General features: G+C 47.5%; 1 protein-coding gene across 3 annotated transcripts; it reads right to left on the bottom strand.

The window, feature by feature from the left end:
- Positions 1–8,393: 8,393 nt before the first annotated feature.
- Positions 8,394–23,274, bottom strand: braf (B-Raf proto-oncogene, serine/threonine kinase). Of its 3 annotated transcripts, none has more exons than XM_084701232.1 (20): positions 23,114–23,274; positions 21,526–21,627; positions 21,071–21,340; positions 19,524–19,627; positions 19,169–19,271; positions 18,727–18,875; positions 18,299–18,418; positions 18,034–18,193; positions 17,444–17,483; positions 16,853–16,972; positions 15,893–16,035; positions 15,520–15,637; positions 15,235–15,319; positions 14,917–15,093; positions 14,604–14,650; positions 14,319–14,437; positions 13,805–13,936; positions 13,220–13,354; positions 12,232–12,385; positions 8,394–11,873 (listed from the first exon to the last, which is right to left on the bottom strand). In XM_084701232.1, exons 1-20 carry the CDS (start codon positions 23,267–23,269, stop codon positions 11,851–11,853), a joined length of 2,457 nt encoding a protein of 818 aa, XP_084557358.1. In that variant the 5' UTR covers positions 23,270–23,274; the 3' UTR covers positions 8,394–11,850. The 3 variants fall into 3 exon arrangements, with proteins under 3 accessions (XP_084557358.1, XP_084557360.1, XP_084557359.1); XM_084701234.1 differs by lacking the exon at positions 23,114–23,274 and adding an exon at positions 22,970–23,093; XM_084701233.1 differs by lacking the exon at positions 16,853–16,972.
- Between the last annotated feature and the right edge of the window lie 851 nt (positions 23,275–24,125).

The raw sequence follows: 24,125 nt of genomic DNA, 5'->3' as shown, positions 1-24,125 counted from the left end.
TCAGATACTTTCAAATCTTGCTTAAGTCCAACTGGAGCTCTAGTTGGCTGTAACACAGGCATAACAATGAGTCAGATGGCTGAGCTGTGAGGGAGTCGGGTTAGTAATCAGAAGGTTGCCGGATCGATACCCCGCCGTGCCAAAATGATGTGTCCTTGGACAAGGCACTTCACCCCCACTTGCAGGGGAATTTCCCTGTTCTCACTGTAAGTTGCTCTGGATAAGAGCATCATGTAATGTAAATAACAATGCAGAGAGTTTTATATTGGGGTACTGATTCCAAATAGTATTTCAACCCAAGGTCTGTGGGCTGTCCTATTGTTAATTGAATTTAGGGTCAGTTCAATCCCGTTTCGTTCTAAAGACCGATCCATCGAGATCATGGCTGGGGGTTTCTCTTTTGTAGGCTTTTCGTAATATACAATGCTTCAAGACAGTAGAGATTGCTGATGCACTTCTATTTTCCACACAGTTTGACGGGTAGTTTGTCCGCTTCTGTCATTGCCATCAACTGTCAGGCAATACAAGTCTTGAGACACTCGTCTCTGAGTTGTCAGGAATTCCCAGCGGTTTGGTCAACACAAGAGAAATGGGTTCAGTTTGACAGACTCTCAGCGTCAGTGATGAGAAGAAAATAAATAAAAAACGTCTCTGTTTTCTACAGCTTTCCGCGAAATGAATGGAACAGATCAGGCGTCGTGCATGCATGTTAAGCTCCTTCCGTGAAATTGCGATACTTTACGATACTTGGGTTTATTTTAGAGCGTGTTACATGTGGGTCCAAAAAGCCCCCATTTCTCTTTTTCGCTCTCCGTTGCAGATCCATCGCCCCAAGGCGGTGACCTGTGTGGCCACGCTAGCTGCCCACTGGGCCTTTTAACAGCCCCCTCTGTTCAGAGATGTGTTAGCCAGGGTGTTTAAATGCTCTGTAAAATTGCCTGTGAATTGTCTTGACACCTCCTGTGGCTGCAGAGGCACTAAACGCCCCCGGGTGGAGCATAAATCTGCACCAGGCTCTCCCCAGGAGTGTGGGCGGTCTATAAAAGCATATGAATGCACAGGCCACCTCAGCAAGTCTGCACACAACCACTCAAGGAGTAATCTCAAGGTCTGAACCCTCCCCCCTACCCCCTCACCCCAACCCCCCCAAAAAGAAGTTTCACTATTATCGAGGAGAAGGGAAGGGATGTGCAATAGGTTTATCGCGAAAAGAAATTAAAAGGCGTGGAAAAGGCGTCGGGGTATGACAGGTTTATGAGTGTCAAATGTTGCTGGCCTTGTTTATTTTGGATTACCTAACAAACCAGGGAATTCCTTTAGATAGGCTCTGCAACCTGAGAACCACAGCAATAAACAGGACAGATTTGGTTGAACCTGCTGGAGGTGTGAAGAGAGGAAGGTGGATTGAGGGATGAAAGAGAGATAGAAGAACAGGCGGAGGTCTGTAGAGATTTACTACCCATCCAGAGACCCAGATCAATCTTCATTTCAAGTTTGTCCCTTACTGGCAACCATCTGAATTTAAGTTGACCCGCCCCCCATCTCACTCAACACGTCATCTCGTTTTTTATTAGAGAGATCAGATGGCTTCAACATCCACTAGAGATTTATGGGAGACACCTGAAGATGTGACTTACAGTAACCTCACATACAGGGTCATGTACATCTTGGGGCTTGAACACCACTGCTTGGAAAGATCCACCACTCCAACTAAGTTGATACCCACTCGGAGTGTGATATAAAGGACTGAAATGGAGCATTAAACCTGGAGTCACTCTGCTCGCCCTTAAGACTCATGGCACTATGGCCAGACCCAACATCTTGGAGACCCATAACTCCACTGTTTTATCTCTTTTTGCATGTCATTCTGGACCCAGCTGTGCTGGAATGTTCTTCGCCCAGAGAGCGTGACATGTGGCATGTCACACATTGTGTGGGCATACATGTGCACAAATTTAATAAGCGATCACATGCATTTTAGAACTGGTACCCTTTGATGCAGTCTCTCTGAGCTTTGAAAAGGAAGTTGGTTAAACTGCAACTCCTTGGTTCTTCCATTAATGCCATGTCCCAAACAAATCCTGTCCATTTCCCCAGAGATGCGTGTTGAGTAGGGGAGTATGGAGTTCAGGGAACAGTTTGTAAGACGAATTGGGATTTTAGTTGCCTTTCAACTTTATCCCACTTCAAGTCTGAAAGACACACCGCACATGTTAATCCAGCATTATTGGTCCCTAGTGATTATTTCAAAGGCCTCTAAAAAAAGACAATGACCTACAAATCTGCTGCTTGAAATACATGCATGTCTCTTATTAATTATGCCACAATCAGTCCCAATCATTTCATATTTGAATGTGTCTGATTCACTAGTGCATTACTGATTACTATGTTGGCACCCTACCCGAGTCCGCCAATCTACGGGTTAGTGAAACCTACCTAGAGGAGAAGAGCAGTCATTAAACAAGGATGGAGGAAGTGGAGGAGGCGGTGTTGAGGAGATCATTTTAGGACCTTGTGTGTGTGTTGCGGAGGGGGGGGGGGGGGGGGGGGGGGGGTGTCATCATTCACCTGAATCAGCGTCTCACGATCCCCTGGAAACTCCCAGGCCCATAGATAAAGATCTCCTCCTCACTTCTCTACTTTCTAATTACATTAAGATTCAATCCGTTTCCCCTTTCACCTCGCTCAACAAGCTGTCTGCCGGATATCGGATGGATCTGCCGCGGCTGAAGAGTGTCTCGGAAAAGACCCCCGAAAAAAAGGAAAAAACTTTTAATGCATTCTGTCTGTGTGATCTATGCTGGGCCTCACTCGTGCAGGCCCCTGTTGGAGCTGAGAGCTCCAGTGAATACATCCCTGATTTGACGATCGATGGACTGGGACACTGAACAGAGAAAGTTCATTAGGCATGCAAAGACGTGTCACAATGAAGACGTTGGAGAACAAATGCTCGTATTGATTTTTTGGAAGGGGGGGGGGGGGAGACAGCGCTGCATAAGGGCCCAGCTTGGGGATTTGCCATGCACGCAACATTTGAGGTAGAGCTATCTTTAGCGACCTGCCCAGCTAAGGCTGATAGAGTGAATGTCCTCTAATAAACTTGAAGCTCTTCCGCAGTGCAACACACTCAACACAGTGATGCCGATTTATATTAACGTGACTATTACCTTGTGAATAAAGTTATCACCATGACATGTCTATTTTCTATAAATAAAGTAGTGTGTGTATTTCAAACATGACACATTGTTTGCAATATGATTATGGATTACTCTCATAATGTGGGAAAAGCAGTGTATACAAAATGGTGTTGGGTGGAAAATATTTTCTACAACAAAGCTACAAAGTGCTGATCCTAAAATTGATTGGGTGCCATTACTGTGCAACTCTACGCTATAATTTTTCCTGTCGTTTTATGACCTTCCCCCATCAAATCCAGAGGGTCTTTCCCACATGAAAACGTATCAGCCTTGAACACAGCTGCTTGCAGGACTGGCAAGATCATCTTTTTTATTGACACATTCTAAACGCCAACAGTGGCAAGCTTTGTGGAAACCCGTATGTTTCAGAAGCGGGTTGATATTTACATTTACATTTAGTCATTGAGCAGACGCTCTTATCCAGAGCGACTTACAGTAAGTACAGGGACATTCCCCCCAAGGCAACCTTCTGATTACCAGCCCGATTCCCTAACCGCTCAGCCACCTGACTCCCATGATATAGATCTTGAAATGATGAATTTTTGCATGGGGCCATAAATACTCCCAACTCCAAGCAATTTTCAATAAACTATTCATCCCTGTAGTTATTATTGTAGATGCCAGGATAAAAGGCCTGCACACATATTCTATTTCACAACCGAGTAACTTTGTAGAATAATTATTTACAGTGTAGTTCATACATGGACATTCTCTGAGAGTCAGTAGGGTTCTCGATACAACATACAAAGTTCAAATCAAACCACCTCTGAGGATGACTCCAAGTATTTAATTGGTATTTAATGAGTTGACTTGCCATGTGACTCCTAATGCTGCTGTGACGAGCTGACGCCTACACAGGCTCTACCTGAACGATGCTTAGGTAGGCTGTCAGAGCAGATTTACACACTTTGATAACCTTGGCTTGATGTGGGAAAAGCACAAGAGAACCAGAGCTTTTCTTTTATAGTTGGCTCACAGTGGCTTAAGGGACCCAGTTCCCTCTATCCAGTCTACCTGAAAAGGCATGAGCTTATGTAACGGATGAGTTCAAACGTCCTCTCAAAGGGGTGAACTTTTTCTTTCCCCAGTCTGAGAAAAGTTTCATCGGAGTGGACCGTCGAGACCGCTACGCTAATGAGGTTGCGAGGGGATTGGTCGGCCCCGGGAGGCGGGGACCCAGAGGGAGGTCTGGAGACACTGCAGGGAATCCCGGTGGAACTCTACGAGGAGCACACTGATCAAAGGACCAACATCTACACGAGTTAGCGAACCCTGGACTGATTAGAGCTGATTTGGCGGCGTGGCCATTTTCTGTCGAGGAGGCAAATCGAGGCTTCAGGTTACCGTGGGTTAGGGTTAGAAAAATGAATTTTTGCATACTTCTCTGGGACATTCACAGTACCCTTTTATTTGTACTTCCCAACCTCTCTTACCCCTGTATTTCTACAACCCATAACTTTCCCACCCTTGTCTCTCCTCCCTCCTATCCCTCATCATCCATTCCGTACACAGAACGCTCCGTTTGCTGGGACTGCCCCTCAGGCGTTGCCTCTCCTGAGTGATTTATTGTCTTTCAAGGCTGCTCCTGCTCTCTCTGCACTGCCGTCACAACTCCTCCGGCCCTCCTCCCACCCCCGCCTGATAAAAGAACTGAGAGGGAGAGCCAGAGGGAGAGAGAAACAGTGAAAGTGAAAGAGTGAGAGAGAGCTTGCACCATTGGGACGTCACTGCTGTGTTAGAGTGGGGGCGGGGGGCAGGGGGGGGGGGGCGGGGGGGGGGGCGTACGTCTTCCCACCATAACAGCAGGAGGAGCAACAACGCGTACACGCTGGCATCGTCTGGACGTGCTCTGACTCTGCCGATGGCCCCAGCCCTGACAGTGTGTTTAGCATAGCACATTATTACACGGCTCTTCTTAACGCTGTAGAATGCACCATTCACTCGAATGGGGCTTCCCAACATTCTGTGGTCACCTATGTTTCCATATTTGACCTATGCATAATATAACAAGGGAAGTCAAGGGAAGTGGCCTTTTTGCCTCGGATTCACATCTTTCGTAGCACTCCACAAGTAGTCCGGTAACGGTGACTGTGACTGGTGTTAAATTCGCACGAGGGCCCTGCAAGTGCAATGGAAGGGAACAGAGATTAATATGAGAATGGGTGAGTCACTGAGCGCAGCAATGCTATCTCCTGGGAGTTAAATCTGGCTAATGAATTGGGGCACACATTGCATATGATAGCTAACTAAACTGCTGTGTTCTCAACACTAACAACCCAATTAGAAGGGGTGCAGTTTGGCACCAGGGGCTCTCCTATCTCGATGGAGGGGGGATGGAATCTCTGAGATGCAATTACGGAAATTCCCCCAACTAGATCTGTCCTTGGATGCGGTCCTCGGTGCACAAGGGCGGTATCTGACGCAAGAGCAGCAATTATTCGCTCACAGTCAGGTCCCTGTAAGATGCACACGCCTGCGCTACTTAGTTACAGGCAGAAGAGAACGCCCGCTCTGTAGTAAGTGAAATGAATAGTTACCAAGAGGCCGGGGGATTTGATAAGGACGTGGTAACTCAACTCCAGTGCGTACGGTTGATATTAATGTGGGTCGGTAGCCTGTCCGTGGAAAGTATCCACATTAGCTCTCTGTGAAAGCAGAAAGTGCCGCTTTGTAATCACATTGTCTCCTCCTACGATAATCCTTGGCATTTACACACACACACAAACACACCCAAGCGGATATATCCAAATTGATTACCCTGTTTATTCCTAATTCTCTGTTATCTCCCTTGGCAAAGGGAGGACTCCTGTTGGACGAGAATGCTAAATGCTCTCTTAACTGCCCAGCATTGGCCAGGGGAAAAGCCTCTGTTAGACAAAGAAGGATGTAAACCTCTCTATCTGTTCTCTCCTTCAATGTTTAATTAAAATAACAAAAGCATATTTTGACATGAATGTTGCATTGAACTGTGCAGCATGACGGGTTTGCCTTCACACAACACTGATTGATTGATTCATTAATCTTTGCTCCTGTGAATACTTTCATGTACTGGCCAATGCAGCTTTTGTTGTGTTTTGTTTTCTGATAGTATTTGTGTGCATGTGTACGTGTCTGAGTTTGTGCGTGTGCGTGTGAGAATGCACACACGTCAGAGACGTTTCTCTCTTTACTGTGGCTTACATGAGCAACCGTCAACCTGGCGACATTCAGGTGTCCAGCTCTTTCCTCGCCTGCCGACCGTCCCTTATCGATGATGCGTCAGGCTGAGCCAGGAGCCAGAGTGAGCTTGCATCTCATGAACCTTTAATGTAAAGGACGCAACACTCAGTTACAGCCTGTTGGACACGCGCTGCACTCTGAAGGAGACATTCAATTAAGAAGTCCGTCCTTAGTGTGACTGGGCTTTGCTGAGCTTGGAACTGTGTGTGTGTGGTATCTGTGTGTGTGTGTGTGTGGTGTGTTTGTAAGGGTGGGGTGTAAATCACCTTGATCCGATTGGTTAAACAGTGCTTCGGTGAAAACAAATACACAATAAGTACAGAAACCAGGCAGGATAACAAGGTCTAAACCAGAACACTATCCATCACAGCCTCTGACTCATTCATTATAGGCAAAGAGATGTACACTGGTTTCCTATGAGAACATTGCGTGAATGTTAAAGAGAGTCACTTCAACACTTTGAATTCACTGTAGGGTGTTTTCAACCTCGCTCGGTGTGGCCATCTTTGCAGCCGTGTGGGAATATGTGTGGAAGGAGCACCACCCTGATAGATTTAGGGCCGCTTCAAGCTTTGGTGCACCTGAACGCACGCACGACAAAGGAAGAAGTTATTGTCTAAATGAGGCGGCCATGTTGGAAAGGGATCATATAAACTGGCATTTAAAAGGAAATAGCGGTCGTAAGACTCGGGTCCACTCAGGGTTTCGATAAAGTGGCTGTAAAGATTTTTTACAGCTTGCATTACCATATTTCAGCAGGTTTAAAGAGACATTGTGAAACTGGTCATCAAACCGAGATGGAGGTGTCATGTTAAGTCACCTCCAGTGTCCATGGAGCGCCTGTAGGTCTCAGGAATCCAGCAGACAATGTACCCAGAGTGTGTCTGTTGTACTTGTCCTGTCGCCTGTGACCACACAGGTTTTTAATTTAGCCCCAGTAGCTAAGAGCAGACCCTTGTGACATTCCTGATCTTTGATGGAGGGGGCGGGGCCTTCATCCGAGTTGAAAGCTGAACTCACTGTTCGGTGGCAAGGTTGTCATCGCACGTTGCTCAGTGACGCGTGCACAAAGTCAGTGCACCATGAAATAAATAACAGTATTTGGAAGGAAACTAATCACTTTCAAATTGCATGATGCACAACAATGCATGAACTGTGTTGTAATTTTCATGAAGGGGGTTTGACAAAAACTTCTGTTGTTTTCTATGATAAAACTGCCACTACTTGTTGCATGATTGAGCTGTTGTCAGATAATCGCCCATTAATTATTTGTGATTTCTTTAATAGTAGGTAACTTCAATTGGTTTAGAATTTCTGTATAGTCTAATAAATTCAGCTTGACATGGTGTGAAATTGATTTCTCTGCCTTGGGTTTCCTGTGTGGAAAAATAGTCATCAGATGTGTGCCTGTTTGTTTGAGATTATCAACTGTCAGAATATTCCAGAGCAATCACAGCAAAGCACACAGACAAAATGAAAGCCCTAAATGTATAGGTCAAGGACAAAAAGCAAAAGCAACATCGTTCTCGTTCCTCATGTCAAACTATGAACGTCTATGTTCAACTATAGGATGGTTGAAAACATGCCATTGAAACTGTATTAAGTAATATGGCTATGTGTATGATGTTATGGTAGCTGTCCATTGATGACCTTGGATGGTGAGTTGATCATTTGTTATGTTGGTGAGGATGACAAGAACAAAGCAAGCTCTGTTGTCCTGACACAGCCCTGGACAGTTGCATTTTTATGAAATATCCCTTTGTATCTACAATAGTACTATATATATATATATATACCTTAAACATAACATGACAGTTGCAGATGACAGATGGCAGTGGTATGTACTGCCATCGTGTGGTCTGGTTGGCCAACCAGAAGACTACCTACAGCAACCCTGCTGTGAAAGTCAAGCAGTAAATGGCCTCTCCCCAGGCCTGCTGTTGTGCAGCTAGGAAAAGACCATGCGCGCACGAGCCGTACAGTTTTCATGCACTTCTTTAATATATCCGTTTTTCATATTCACAACAAATACATTAAGCTCTTTCTCCTTTTCATATAATACAGTCTTAAATATTTGTACACAAACATTTTTTCTCAGAATGTCATCTATCAAAATGTCTTTTTCACCTTTGATTTCTTCATTTAAACGTTTTATAGCTCATTTCATGTTTAGTCTCCATGCCTTCTAGCAGACAGACAGTATTTCCTTTGTACAGTTATTTACAGGTGAAAATAATCTCCCAAAAGATTGAATGATAGTTCTCAGTCGAAGTGGGGGTGGAGAAGGTAGGGTATCTAAGGTGCAGGTAAGGAGGAATGTGAAAGAGTCCAACGAAAAAAAGTCAAACTCTCCAAAACGATAGAAAGGTGAAACACTTAAGTTAGACACAAAAGCCAGAAAGAACCAAAGAGTTTGATGAGAAAGAGAGAAGTCAAAGAAATTCAGGTTCTGTTAGGTCCTGCAGGGCCCCTTAGCTTCAACGGAGCTATGATTCATAAGAGACACCTCTGTAACAGCATTCTCATATAAAATAAGAACATCTCTAAAATAAATACAACACTTGAAAAAAAAAAAAAAAAAAACTAGCACTCAGCTCTTCAGTATTACATCTTAGGTTTTGTAACAGTAAAACTAAAAGGTGGCCCAGCGAGAGGGAAAGATAGAAACGAATGCATTTACACGTCCCTCTGAAAAATAAATGTACATATGTATATATTTATATATATCAAGGCATCAATCAAATCTTCTGTGCCATTTTCAAGAATGTATCTCCATTGCCCTTTTGAATGGATGTTGCCAGGTTCGTACTTGACCTTCTGAGTTCCTGTAAATGTTGCTATTTTTCCACATAAATGTAGGCCAAGACAGATTCAACACCAAACCCCAGTGTGTAGAGAGGCAGAGAGCTAGCGCCAACATCTGCAATAGCGTGCATTTGTAAAATAACGGACAGCGTAGACCTAGTTTACTGCAACACTCGAGGCACCATGAAAGCCGTGTTAAAGCTGGCTGTCATTGTAGATAACTTGTTTTATGGTTTTAACTGCTTGACAGCACAGTGTCGTATGCTGTCTTCCAGAAAACACTCATTACTGGCCCTTAATACACATACTTTGGCTTTCCAATTCCCACTTTGCTCAGTTCAGCTCCCACAGAGGAAATTGAATTTGGGGTAACTGACTCAGCATTCTGTCATGACAATTTATTTGTCAATAAAAAAAAAAGAGAAAAGAAAAGGCAAGTCGCTCATTTGCTTTCGATCTCATCTCTACAAAGTGCAAGTACACATGTCGCAATGACCACACAAGCAGTTAAAGAAAGAATGGCTTCAAATAAAAAAGCTTTGCCCCCCCCCCCCCGCCACAAACCAAAAAGAACAGAAAAAAAATATTTAATTCACATAAATAAGTCAATTCGCAGGCCTGCCTGTCAAAACAAAACAAAACAAAATAAAAGGTATAAACCGTAAAATAACTATGACCTTTGAGACACACGCTGGAATGACAAAGTACAGGTGCATGTTTAGATAAAGGACAGAAGGGATGGGGAAGAAACATCCAGCCTGAGCCAAACAGGATTTGAGAAGTCTTTTCAGCAGGTTGGTCTGGCCTGGCCGTTTCTTGTAGTATTTTCTGAAGCCGAGTGCAATATTAAAGCCACAACAAGAAGGGAAAAACCTACCAATGAGACGACATGCACTTGCTATCAAGAAAAGAGTTTTGTGGGTTTGTGGCAGAAAACGGAAACAAATAAAAACGAACCCCCCCCCCCCCAAAAAAAAAAAATTGTTTTAGCTTAAGTTACATTGATGGCACCACTGCCTAAAAAAAAACTTCTGTATGTGCAGCAAAGCTGGGAGAAGCCACAAGTTGCAAAGAGCAGCCCAACTACTAACGGCACAGTGCAATGTAAACCTTGAAAGTAGCAGCTGAGAGTGAAACAGACTTCCCTATGTGGACTCTTCACTCTGGCCAGGGACTTGAATGGATTTAAGGGGGGGGGGGGGGGCGTCACCCCCCGTGTCTTTTCCTTACAAGTCCAAACACACTAGCAAAATGTTTTCCCCCAAAACGATGGAAAGATGTGTGCTGCCGTGCCCACATGAGGCAGGGCTGGGGACGGACTAGTGAAGGGGGGGGGGGGGCAACGACATCCTCTTTATCTATCCCTGCCCAAGTCCCGGGAATACTGCCATTCAGTCCAGAGAGACGAGATAGAGAGAGAGAGACGGAGAAACAAAGAGAGGCACTGGCAGCCATCTTGGTGTCACACGCCGTCCGTCGCCGTGTACCCGTCCGTCAAGGAGACGCCGCGGTGTCGTTGTCTCCCCGGAGACGAGGCGTTAGGTAGGAATTTCGGGTGGTTGTCTGGACACGGGTCTGGGTTTCGGCTGAGGCAACTCAGAAGGCAAGACACTGGAAGGGTCGAGGTGGGGGGACATTGAAGGGACTGGTGGGGGGACATTGAAGGGTCGAGGTGGGGGGACATTGAAGGGTTGATGTGGGGGAACATTGAAGGGACTGGTGGGGGACGTCGTAATACTTCAATCCTGTAATGCTTGAGGCAAGTGAATTAGCACTGCGTGTGGCTCAGACGGAGAAAACCACTCTGCTCTAAAAATGGTGAGCAAACCGTCTCCTTCGTCGAATGAACGTCTCCAAAAAAGCTCAACGCCGGCAATTCCCCACGCACTGGGATCCAAATGATGAAGAGCGAAAGATTTATATCAATATCTTTCAAGTCATTGCCCTGTTAGCGTTGTCCACTGTGGCCTCCAGCTCCTCTCAATGACTGGCTTAAACCTGATCCATCCACTTCTCTACAACCAATGGGCAGGGAGGGAGGCCGGCCACTCCGTCCGCCAGCCCTGTGTCGCCATTGGTCCGAGTGCTCTACCCTTGGCCCGGCCCACTTGCCTTTAATCATTTCCTATTGGCCAGGAGATGACGAGGCACGTGTCGCCAACACCTTTGACCTCTGCCGACCTCCCCTTCTTCACCCTCATCTCCAAGACCTCCTGCTCCCAAGCCCCCACTCCCACACCAAACACTCGAGCGTGTTTGCTGCGGCTTTCATCCCGACGCGCCTTTTACCTTCTCTTCAGCCCGTGTCGTTCTACCTCACTTGAGAACCCATTTTCAATGGTTTTTGGGGATTTGATGTGTTTTTTTGTTTGTTTGTTTGTCAATGTGGCAATTTCCCAACGGAGACCTTCCAAAGTGGGCTGCTCCAGGGCTGTTCCCTCCATGTTTCAAACAGGAAGTCAACAGCACATTCTTTGAGATATATAGATATATATCTATATACATATATCTATATATATCTATATATATCTATATATAATTGTTTTGTTTTTTGTAATGAAGGAATCCACCGTAGAACACAATACTTGTTGAGAAGTGACGAGGGATGGACTGTCAAAATCTGCAGCACTTATTTAAATGCTGAAAACTCCCCTGGAAAAGGGAGAGAGAGGGAGGGAGAAGACAGTGAGGCCATCAGCATGCATACCCTGACGCCAGCACAGCAACAGTACAACATTGACATCATGGCTCTTTCACAAGATTATACTTCTGAACTGTTGAAAATACTGCCGGTCCTCTTGGGCTCTTATTAAAAAGGTAGATGCTGCACATAGAGTTATTAGTTTATGTATGACATGGATACTCCCTGTTCGGTGTGCGTGTGCATGTGTGTAATGGAAGCAGGTTTTTTTTTAGGCATGCTTCAATGAGGGCAGTCCGGCCATTTGTTGGGCGTGCGACTACGTATGAGACAAGTTGACGTGTGTACGCGCGAGCGCGTGTTGCTTACCGTAGCCCCCAGCCTGGATGGGGGTTTTGGGGGAGGCGCAGGCGTAGAGGCTGAAGTCCTCTGTCTGGAACCCGGCGCGGTTCAGCGAGGGTTCCGAGGCGCTGCGGTGGATCTTGGGCAAGGAGCGAGCTAGCAGCTCGATGGATGCCAGGATCTGGAGGGAGGTCATTCGTTATGTTGGTGAGGACGACACAAGAACGGAGCAATCGTGGTACACACGGTTGAGTTCACGGGAAGTCTTCTGAAGACATCTGCAGTTTTAACCCCTTCGGTTTGGAGAGAGGGCCCGCTCTGTTCCCCCCCCAAGTGACTGGAAACGTCGTTTATTGAACCTTATCAGAAAACGGACTCATAGGACTCCATGCAGACGGCACTCTTAAAACCAGGGGGAGAATTTTCTGGACCCTCAACTCCTCCCAATCCATTCCGTTACATTTCCATCCTTGAATTTGATCATTTCAAGAAGATTATTACACAGGGCGGCTGTTCTGCCTAGCCAAAGTAACTGGCCACAGTAACTGACTAACTAACTAACTAACTAACTAACTAACTAACTAACTAACTAACTAACCACCCCCTGACACTGCGATGACAATCTTTTGTATCCTGTTTGTTTTCCTTATTTAAAAAGAGAGCTTCCTGGGCCTGTGTGCCTCCACACAGCTGCCATAGGCAGCACTCTGAGGCCCCCTGGTGGTGCCAGAGTAAACATGGACACAGAGTTTTTTTTTTGTTTTTTTTTCACGCCTTTCTTAAATGCAATGCCTTGCCGACCTTCATTGGACGGGCGAGTATTTCAATGTTTGGGAAGGACGGAGCAAAGAAATGAAACAGAACCCGTCCCAAATGGAGGAATGAAAGTTCACGTTGCCTTGTCAAAGACTGCCGGCAGTTGCCAAGATGAGAATAGTTACGATTTCAAATCTTTGACATCAACGGGGTGACGATCATGTTCACATTGTGAGGCAGTAGCGCAGTGTTAGCTTACCTGTGGGAAGAGGGGCCTCTCCTCTCTCTTCTTCTTCAAGCAGTCGGCCATGAGTCTCCTCATGGCCTTGGGGCAGTTGCTGCGCACCTTGCTGAGGTCCGGAGACAGGTAACCTCGGCCAACCATGAAGATGATCTACACAGGAGATGGGTGTGGGGGGTTAACTTACTCTGAACTCATGAAAAACAGGAATACCCAACATGTCTGCTCAGGGTGATGATTAACGACAAGACAACAAGAGCTAATCATCTGACTCCTGCATCGTTTCCCCTCAGGGCTGCACGTGGGAGTTTCCCCTCTGGTGATTCTAGACACACATTCACCTCCTCTACATGGGAGGAGACAGGATTCTGGAAAATGTTTAGGCTATTTTCAAATGTGGGTTTGGACACATATCAAACCTTGAGGAGAGACTTAAAGAAGTGACTGGAAAGTATATGACTAATACCAGTGCACCAGGTTTGTTTACATTTATGCATTTAGCAGATGCTTTTCCCAAAGTGACTTCCAAGAGAGTTTAAAATCAGCATTTGACCTATGGAGTTCTGGGGAGAAGAATCTGTCTGGACCAGAATCTGGTCTCACCTGGTCTCGGTTGTTAATGTTGGAGTAGGGCAGATAACCAGACATGAGCTCGTACAACACAATGCCAAAGGCGTAAACGTCTGACTGGAAGCTGTAGGGGTTCTTGTCCTGCAGGCGGATCACTTCTGGAGCCTGCGGAGGGAGACAGAAGAAGTTCCATCTTAGCGGTCAAACCTTGTTACAGAACCGCCAGAGCAAAATAGGTCAAAGCCACTGTGACATCAGCAGACTGCCGTGGAATTAGCAGACGTTGTTCAAGCGAAGCCATGTCAATGTCTGTAGGTTGATCCAAGATTGATGTGCCATTACCAATGTTTTATGGTTTTTTGGTGTAATAGTACGCAAATTTCTCCACAGCAGGCAACTAGGTCTTTTCATCTTTACAATAGAAGGTGACTTCATGAAATGGCTAATGAGTTGATCAGAATGCCCGTTACTTACAGGTCAACAGGACTGCCTATCCATTTAGGAATACAGGTGGACGATATGGACTCCATGAAGCGGGTACACTCACCATCCACAAGATGGAGCCGGAAAGCTGCTCGAACTGGTGGGAGCCGCTCCAGCGAGACTTCACCGTGGCCAGGCCGAAGTCCCCGATCTTCACCGTCAGGTCCTCATGCAGGAAAATGTCTGAGAGGAGATGCTGGTTAAGGGCACGACCTTTTTGGAAAGTGAGAAAGAGCAAGCTGAAGAACCATGGTGTTTTAACAATGTAATTTGCACTGTGACGGAGTCTCCGGCTTGATAATGCCGCGGTGGGGCTTGTGGGGGACTGAGGGAGCGTTAGAAAGGATACTGTTGCTCTTCAGGTCTCTGTGGATGATTGACTTGGCGTGCAGGTAACTGGAGGAGGAACACAAAAAACAAAATCAGCAAAAAACGGACACAGCAAAAAGCGGACAACTTCACACACCAGCCAGATGCAACAAAAAAAAAGCTTAGCAGTTGTGAACTAGTTGGAAGTCGTTCTAAACAAGTCTAAAAGGAAGCAAAACAACCTGGAACTGCTGACAACGACGGCAAGTGACACATTGACACCCGTCCGAAAAAGTGGGTCGAGGGTAGCGTAAAAGGTGGGTGCGAACAGAAGCTAGGATTGGTCCACTCACTCCATGCCCTGCGCGGTCTGCCGGGCGATGTCGATGAGCTTGATCATCTCAAACTTGGTCTCTATGATGTGCAGGTGGTGGTAGAGGCTGGAGCCTTCACACCACTGGGTCACAATGGCCAGCTGAGGCTTGGTGGTGTAGCCCATGAACAACAGGATGTTGACATGACGCGTTTTCCTGTTTGGGACAGGGGAGGGGTTAGAGCCGACTTGGTCCAGTTCCTAAAACTGGGGGCTTGGTTTGCAAGCAAAATATGCGCTGACATTTTTTTGGGGAAAAGTGTAGCTTCTGGTCATCAATATGTCAACAAGTGTTTACCTCAGGACTCCCACTTCGTTCTTAAAGGCCTGAAGTTGCTGGGGAGTAGGGGCAGTGACATTCAACATCTTCACTGCCACATCACCTGTTGTGGGGGGTACACGTTATTAATTGTTCCTAAAGACAATCTGTGATTCCAAACAAGACGGCCGGTACTGCTTTCGTCATGTCCGATCCGTCCCCTCTGCACAGATTAAGGAGGGTGGGGGTAACATGGTCAAAGCAGGTCACCCCCTGCCAGTACCATGCTACATGAATGAGCGCAGAGCGTGGCGTGGGACCCACCGTGCCACTTTCCCTTGAAGACCGTTCCGAAGGAGCCGGAGCCTATCCTCTGACCCAGGGTGATCTGGCCCTCCGAGATCTCCCAGTCGTCGCTGGAGTCCCGTCTACCCAGGGTTTTCTGTCGGGAGAAACTAGCGTCAGTCAAATCTGCCACATACGGCTATAAAACTGCTATAAGTGCACGTTGAAACATCGCTTCACAATGAGGAGGTACCGGAGGATTTAGGGTAGGTCCAGAACAGATTTTTTATTTTGAATTTTTTCGTAAAGCAAGGTGCTAACTGAGCTGCACGTCCGCTCTGTTTCGTTAGCGACGTCACTAAGCCTCACCATCGTGTTGCTCTGTTTCGTTAGCGATGTCGCTAAGCCTCACCATCTTATTGCGGTCCTCGGACGACGACGACGACTTCCGCTCCCTCTCCCTCTGCGGGCACGGAGACTTCTGCGGGGCCTTCACATTGGTCAGCGAGCCGGGCAAGGAGGCCGGGGGCGTGGCCGACAGTCCAGCCGTGGACCCTAAGAGGTTTGGTGTGGGGTGGGGGTGGGAGGAAGCCGGAAAGGAAGGGGGGGAGGGAGGGATTTTAAAGGGGGTTGGGTCGGAAGAGAAAAATAAATAAATAAAAGAATGATGAAGATGACAGAAAGCGGAAGGGTAAAAAAGACGGCAACAGGAGGAGAGAGAGAGCGCGGAGGGAGGGAGGGAGAGAAGCAAAGAAAAAAAGAAGCAAAAAGGAAGAGAAGGGGACGGTGTTTGTTTTTTTTGGGGGGGGTTGGGGGCAGGGTTGAGGGATCTGTGTCTGTGCCCTGGTGCTGTGAGTGAGGTGAGGTCACACTCCACATGCAGGGAGGTGATGTGGTGCCTGGTTCTGTGAGGAATCATGGGAAATCAAGCACACCATCACAACAGGTAACTGACTTCTGGATGGCTAACCACAGAAAATCATATAAAAACTATCGACGCATACGCCTAAAGTTATGAATTTTTACCGTGTTGCATTATTGTATTCTAATAGTCTCATTTTAGACACACACTGGAAGGAGGAAACGATTTGAGGATAATTGTAAGCCACGCTAAATTAGTCTTTTCTCTGATTGGTGCAACACTCCCATGAGATCCTTGTAGGGGACCAAGAGTGTGTGTGGTTGAGAGAAAGAGAGAGCGATTGTGTGAGTGTGAGAGCTAGAGAGAGTGAGAATAGAGACACACACACACACAGTGGATGTGAAACGGAGGTGATAGGTGGAGGGGCGGGTGGTGGTGAGGAGGGGGGAGGGGGACTCGCACGCGCACACACACACACACACACACACACACACACAGAGGCCTAGCTACCTCGGAACACGGGCTCGGGCTCAAAATCAAACACTATGTCATTGGGGTAGGAGTTTAGGAGGGGGCTTGAGGTCCGTGTTCGGTGCTTCCTGAAGCAGCGGGCGGGGTGTGTCGGGGGGGCTGCAGTGGGGAGAGAGACAGACACACGATCACTGGCCCTAAAGCCTAGCCACTCAACCGACCACCCACCCCCACCCCATTTCTCATTCTCTAGTTAGTACAACACCCCCCTTCAACATGGGGCACGGGTGGGCAAATGAGCCTATATCCCTGGGCACTGCTGGCTCTTAAAAAGGGGATGTGTCCCTCTTAAAGAGACAGGAGCCACTTCATAACACACCAAATGACTAGATAAGTGTCTGTGTTTTTTTGTGGCGTCGTGTCCTGTCTGGGGTTGCAGGCGTGGCGGAAGGGGCCGGAACTTAACGGGAGAGAGGTGGCCTGAACTTGCGGGGCACTGTGTGGGACACGGAGGGCACGCAGAGGTAGGGTGAGGGGAACAGCTGCTCAGTGGATGCTGTGGGGGGGAGGGGGGGCGGGGCGGGGCGGAAGCGGCCCGCGCCTCCCCCCTGACGAGGATTCCATCCTTACCTCCTTCGGACCTCTGTAAACCTTGGTCTCCAATCAAGTCCTGGAATCAGAGGAGCGGCAACATGTCAGAACGCGTCGCCACAGAGTCTCTCTGCGTAGGCCAGTGCCGTGGAAGAAACTGGCGGCACGGACAGCAGATTTGAACAGCATTACAGACAATACGAAGAGTCGGGTAAAAACAAACACTCCGGCTCGTCTCGGCGGTAAACATGGGCGAGCCTCCAAAAGCAACCCTTCTGGGATGGAGAGAGAGACGGAGAGAGAGACAGAGACAGAGACAGAGAGAGAGAGAGAGAGAGAGACAGAGACAGAGAGAGAGAGAGAGAGAGAGAGAGAGAGAGAGAGAGAGAGAGAGAGAGAGAGAGAGAGAGATAGAGATAGAGATAGAGATAGAGATATATATATATAGAAAGATATAGAGAGAGAGAGAGACAGAGATAGAGCGAGAGAGAGAGAAAGAGATAGATAGATATAGAGAGAGACAGATAGAAATATATATATAGAGAGAGATAGAGAGAGAGATATATAGAGAGATATAGAGAGAGATAGAGAAAGAGAGCGAGACAGAGTGCGGGAGAGGCAGGACTCACGTCGATGTTGACAGGCTCGATGGTGTTGATATGGACGTTGGGGGCGGAGCTGGAGCGATCCCTCTGGCCAAACTGGTTGCGGTGGTCCTCCTCCCCGGGGCGGAACCCCTGGGGGATGGGGATGGACTTGGACGGAGACACGCTGGCATGGCACAGGGACCTGGAGGAGGAGGAGGAGAGGGGGGGGGGTAGAACTTCAGGTTAGACGGACAGACGTGTAGGGAAGCGGTGGTTGTGACTGAAACAGGGGGCGGGCGGGACCCACCCGGGGGAGTCCGAGGGGGGCAGCGAGGGGTAGGCCTCGGACACGGGGGTGGTGCCCTCTGAAGACACCTCCTCCTGGGTGATGGGGTGGTGCTCGAAGAACTTGGACACCAGCAACAAGCTGCAGGAAAACACAGAAGGGGGAGAAACGCCTCGCATCAGTCTCAGAGGAAATCTACGAGGAAGTCAGGAACAAAAGTAAATGACTATTAAAACCTTGTCTTGGGGTCAAACAGTATTTCAAGACAGCGACTGGGAGTTGAGTCCGAGGGTATGTCGAGTTTGAAAGTGGGGTGGGGCGGGGGCGGGGGGGGCTGGCTACTTCATCACCATCATCCAATGACCACAAAACAGCATTGTAACCCATGTGTGGAAGACAGACCCATGTCTATATACGTGACCTCTAACCCCCGCCAGGCGTGTACTTACTCCAGCTGGTCGTAGTTGACACACATAAGGGGCACCTCGGTGCTGCAGCGCTGGTGGAACTTGTAGCCGCAGGTCTGACAGCGGAAGCCCTGGAACAGAAGCTTCCGGCAGAAGTCGCAGAAAGCCAGGGTAAAGAATGTCTTCCTCACCTGCCAGACACACACACACAATATTAAATTAATACGTAATTTTTTAATAGATCAAGTCATATCCCGTTTGGATTGGAAGCTTAGCATACAAGTTATTAGAGATGGTGTGCTCTAACAAGTGGTCTGGATGGTTTCAACACAAATGGGCCTTCTGGTTATTTACATACCCTACATTCAGAAAGAGAAGCAAATATTGTCCGGGTGGACTGAACGACCTGACTCCCTAAGCCTGTGCTGTGCTCGGTTGAACTTCCTGCCCTCGCCGGTTCGCCACCGATCCCCCTCGTACTCACAAAGTTGTGCGTTGTCAGAGGCACGTTCTCCAGCACCTCCACGTGCAGCTCCTCCCCCGTCAGCCAGGAGATGTCCGTGTCCCAGCCAATGGGCTTCTTCTCTCTGAAACAGGAAGAAGAGGATTTTCGGTGGCAAACTCGTGGTTTGGTTGTGGCGTGGAGTGAATATCAACCGTGTGTACGCAAATCATTATACCCGTTTGGACGAGTGATTGTGCAGTACGGCACAAGCGGAGAGGATCAAAAAGAAAGTGGACCACGTTCAGTACAATCAGTAATAATTGTGTGTGTGTGTGTGTGTGTGCGTCTGTGTGTTGTGTATGGGTGTTCTGAAAGACAGGTTATTGGCCCTTACCCATCTTGTATCCTGTAGACAGCGCAACACTCAGGGATCAACCCCCTCATCATCAGAGCTTTCTTCAAAGAGTCTCTGACAGTCATCCCACAGCGGGCAGGCACCTAAAGCACACATCACACACCGGACTTTCCTCAATTGCTGGTCAAGCGTTTCAAATCCAATCCGTTCGTCTGAAGCTTTGGCAAAAAGAGGCAAAGCCGTTTGATGAGATAACTATCGAGCTTTGTCAAAGGAAATGGATCCCCTTCGCTCTTCACCCTCTTCCTCTCCTTAAATCTGGACAGGCGCTGTGGAACTTTGTCTGTCTGTCGGTCTCTCTCCCCCTCCCTCCCTCTCTGTCTCTCCCCCTCCCTCCCTCTCTGTCTCTCCGTCTATGTCTCTCCGTCTCCGTCTATGTCTCTCCGTCTATGTCTATGTCTCTCCGTCTATGTCTATGTCTCTCCGTCTATGTCTATGTCTCTCTGTCTATGTCTATGTCTCTCTGTCTATGTCTATGTCTCTCTGTCTATGTCTATGTCTCTCTGTCTATGTCTATGTCTCTCTGTCTATGTCTATGTCTCTCTGTCTATGTCTATGTCTCTCTGTCTATGTCTGTCTGTCTCTCTCTCCGTCTGTCTGTCTCTCTCTCTGTCTGTCTCTCTCTCTGTCTGTCTCTCTCTCTGTCTGTCTCTCTCTCTGTCTGTCTCTCTCTCTGTCTGTCTCTCTCTCTGTCTGTCTGTCTCTCTCTCTGTCTGTCTCTGTCTCTGTCTCTGTCTCTGTCTCTGTCTCTGTCTCTGTCTCTGTCTCTCTCTCTCTCTCTCTCTCTCTCTCTCTCTGTCTCTCTCTCTCTCTCTCTCTGTCTCTCTCTCTCTCTCTCTGTCTCTCTCTCTCTCTGTCTCTCTCTCTCTCTGTCTCTCTCTCTCTCTGTCTCTCTCTCTCTCTGTCTCTGTCTCTGTCTCTAGGCATCTATTTGCAAGCAGACAGCTTCACACTGTGCAGCTAACCAAAGTAAAGGGGGTCACCTACATTCAGTCATTCCCCTGGCTGCACATGGCTCGCCAAGCTTTTAAGAGGGGGGGGGGGGGGGGGGCATTTCAAAAACAGCCTTTCCTTAGAAGCATCGACTTCGGTTGGAAGAGACGTCAAACAAACATGGCATCTATTTAACTAAGCTCACAGTCGCGTCAGAAGAACCCTCGGTCACTCGGCTGCCACTCATGTGTTTTGGCCACACCCTTGTGTGGCCTGTCACACCTCAACTAAGACCTGGGCCTTTTGTTTTCCTGCATGATAAAAACGAAACAGGATCATACAGAACACACAACAGTGCGATACAGTTATGAAATATTGACGGAAGGATGTGTTTTTGGCCAACAGTACTCTGATGTCAATACACCTGGCTGAGGTGACACATAGGCACTGTAGAGACCGAGCTGAGCTTCGAGTAAATCTGCCATCTTGTGCCCCAATACACCCCCTCCACCCCAGCTTATCATACCGACGTACTCCGACATTACACCTCCCCTTTCCCACAGCACCCCCCCCCCCCCCCCCCCCCAACCTACCACAGTCCTCTGCTTGTTGGGCAGGAACACCCTGACGATGGGCTTCTGTGGAGAGCGCGGGTTGGCCCGGGCGGCGTCGGAAGGTGTCTGCAGGACGGCCAGGGTGTTTGGGGCCGAGGGGAAGGCCTGGGCCCCGCCCATCGCGGCCTCCAACAGCCCGGGCATGGGGGAGGAGGAGCAGGAGAAGTCAGTGCCGTTGCCCATGGCCTCCAAGAGTTGCTGCTCCCTCTGCTGCAGGGCGTCCAGCTTACTGGTGTACTCCTCGTAGGCCTGGGGGGGGGGAAGAGGTCAGAGGTTAAAGGCTGCTCTGTTCACCCACAATGAACAAAGACCCTAAGTGTCTCCAAGTGCTACTTTGAGGGGTGGTGGGGGGGGATGCAGGTTGCGGGCAGTAAAAGGAAATGCAAAGTTACCTCCGATTCGGAGAGAATGATATTTCGGCACTCTCCGCTCACCTCAAGATATATGGACGGGGGGTTGTGTTCACCACCAAACTTGTCGAGAAGTGCTTCAAGGTGCTCTTGCGTCAACTTAATCATCTGCTTGATATTCCATATCTGCAAAGAAGACAGCAAAGCGTTGACTTAAACCATTTCGTGAAGCCTCTTGATAGACCTCCTTCTTTGAAAACGTGAACACGGGCGGCACTGGAGCGAAAACGCGCTCTCTGCCCCCACACTCCCCGAGCCAGAGAGAGCCATGTCCACGGCGGGGGGAATCAGAAGGTTAACACTCCACAACAAGGTGAGAGATTGGCCTGGGAACATTCCCCAGGCTCTTTTCTGTCCCCACCCTGGCTTGCGACGCCTGCAAACAGCCAGGCAGGCTTTCAAAGACTGCAAGCTAAGCCTACAAGTTCAGTTCTGGTGGCTCAAAGGGCTAACATTCAAGTACAAATTGGGGTTAACGCAGCTGAGCAAAAGATCATTTTGCAATCATCACTTTGACCCCAAATAGCTCTACCAAATCCTAACCATACTTGGTAGGCCATTCAGCTCTGTATGGACCAAAATCCTGAACCAATTAAGTCTGTAATTGATCCAATCATATAGTTGTGGTATAAAAGGCTTGGGGACCTTGTCATACTTATCCAATAAACTGATAAACTCCACATTAATCAATGAATTACCAGGACAAGATCTTGTGGTTTGGCATTTCTCAAATGTTGAACTTTTTAAACAACTTTTAGGAAAGTACATGACCACCATTTATTTATTTATTTTGCTCATTATTGCTCCGTGACAATTTTGGAATTCGATCAAAATAATGGTCAGCAAGTTAAAAAAAAAAAAACAGATGGGCAAAGACTACACTTTAAAGATGTTATTTCTGGTTGACTGCAATGTTTGGTTTCGGTCTATGTGGAGCAATAATGTATACTGATAGGCCAACTCATGGGTGTTTGGTTCCTCAGTTTTTCCTTCATGGGCCACCTAAAATAAGGAATGTTGAATATAAAATGTAGTAGCGTTTTAGGCACAACAAAGCTGGGCTTTCATAGGACAAACCCCAATTCATAAAGGCCCGGAGTGACCACAAATAATTCACCAAAATCTAATAAAAAGTAACTATTTAGTCATTTATCATAGTACGTAGGTATGTCAACAGAAGATAAAAGCGATATATTGGGTCGCAAATGGTAGAAGGCTTTGGAGAAGCAACCGCATCATTGCCAAATGGTTTGAGAACGGCGAGCTAGATACTGTCGTTGGTTGCAGCTGCAGTAAGAGCGCTGGAAAAAATAAAGCGAAAATCGAATGAAATATGGCAGGCCTGAAATAAACATTGAGCCTGCGGAATAAAATAGGGATACAAATTGATCTCCGTTGTTACAGGAAAATTCGGAATAAAAGTCTTTAAAGTCAGTTAACAAACGCACGATATTTGATGAAATCATACATTTGTGTGCATCGTCTCGCCCCCTGCAATGCATCCACACGATCCATATTACAGCCGGTGTTTCCTGAAGATTTACATCCAGTTACCTCCGCTCAGAATCCCTTTCCCCTCGCTCCTCTTTATCCCCTGTACCCCGTTGCATACCTCCTCATCCTGCGGACATTCGGGTATCCCAATGCAGCAGGTGGAGTCGATCCCGTCGCCCAGTTCTTCTAGTCCCCGCTCCCGCTCCGGATCACGGTCCATGGTGTCTCCGTTGAAGACGGGCGGTGGGGACTCGGCGCTGCTCAACGCCGCCATTTTAAACTGCGAGAAACTGAGTGGAAAATAATAGAGGAAAGGAACGTAGGCAGATGTACAGGAGGGGGAGACAGAAACGCGAGAGACACTGTTTTCGGGGTTAACGGGAATGGGTTTAGTGCATCTGATGAGATATGGTACTACTGTGTTCCGGGATTGATTGGTGTTTGATAGTTTGCAGTCCTGAAATAGCCTATCATGACAGCCAATAGTTATAGGTGGATTCTGAAACCCTGTTGACATTTTCTTGCAAATAACATCAAGTATCTCGAAAAGCACGGCTTTTTTCATTGTTTGGTTTGTTTGCTTTTTTGTTTACATGCTCATGAAATCATCTGAACAGTTTTTCAATTAGTTACTGTTTAATCAGCTTCACAGGTCTTAATTTAGGCTACAATAGGCTATATTCTTACACAAACTCACAGCATTGTGCACTGGGGAGTACAATGTCCCAAAAATTGGCCTGTGGAGTCTTTATAAAAATCCCAATTTGCCAAAAAACGTCAATGATGTTTTTCAATGTATCAGATGTATTGAATGAGTGGGCTGGCTTCTCATTCTGGACACCAGCTGAGTAGACAGGTGGCCATGGCTGTGACTAAGGATATGAGATGAAACAGGGGGGTCTACTAGACACTGACTAGCTCTTAAAGCTGTGTCTATGAGGCTGGACTTGTATAACACTGCACTTTCATTCATCCTCCTAACAATATCTTGTTGGCAAGCAATGTGTTGGGTAACCCAATGCAGCAGAGCTGGCAAAGTGTAGACTAACACCATGTTCACCCATCTGATGTAGCAAAGAGTAAAAAGCTGTAGCACTGGAATCCGTTTTTGCATTATGATGCTTGCTGTA

The sequence above is a fragment of the Hypomesus nipponensis genome, chromosome 7 (assembly GCF_054491055.1).
Source record: "Hypomesus nipponensis isolate SF chromosome 7, ASM5449105v1, whole genome shotgun sequence".
NCBI lineage: Eukaryota > Metazoa > Chordata > Actinopteri > Osmeriformes > Osmeridae > Hypomesus > Hypomesus nipponensis.
Note: the sequence above shows the minus strand (reverse complement) of the source record. Positions and strands in the feature narration are given on the sequence as shown.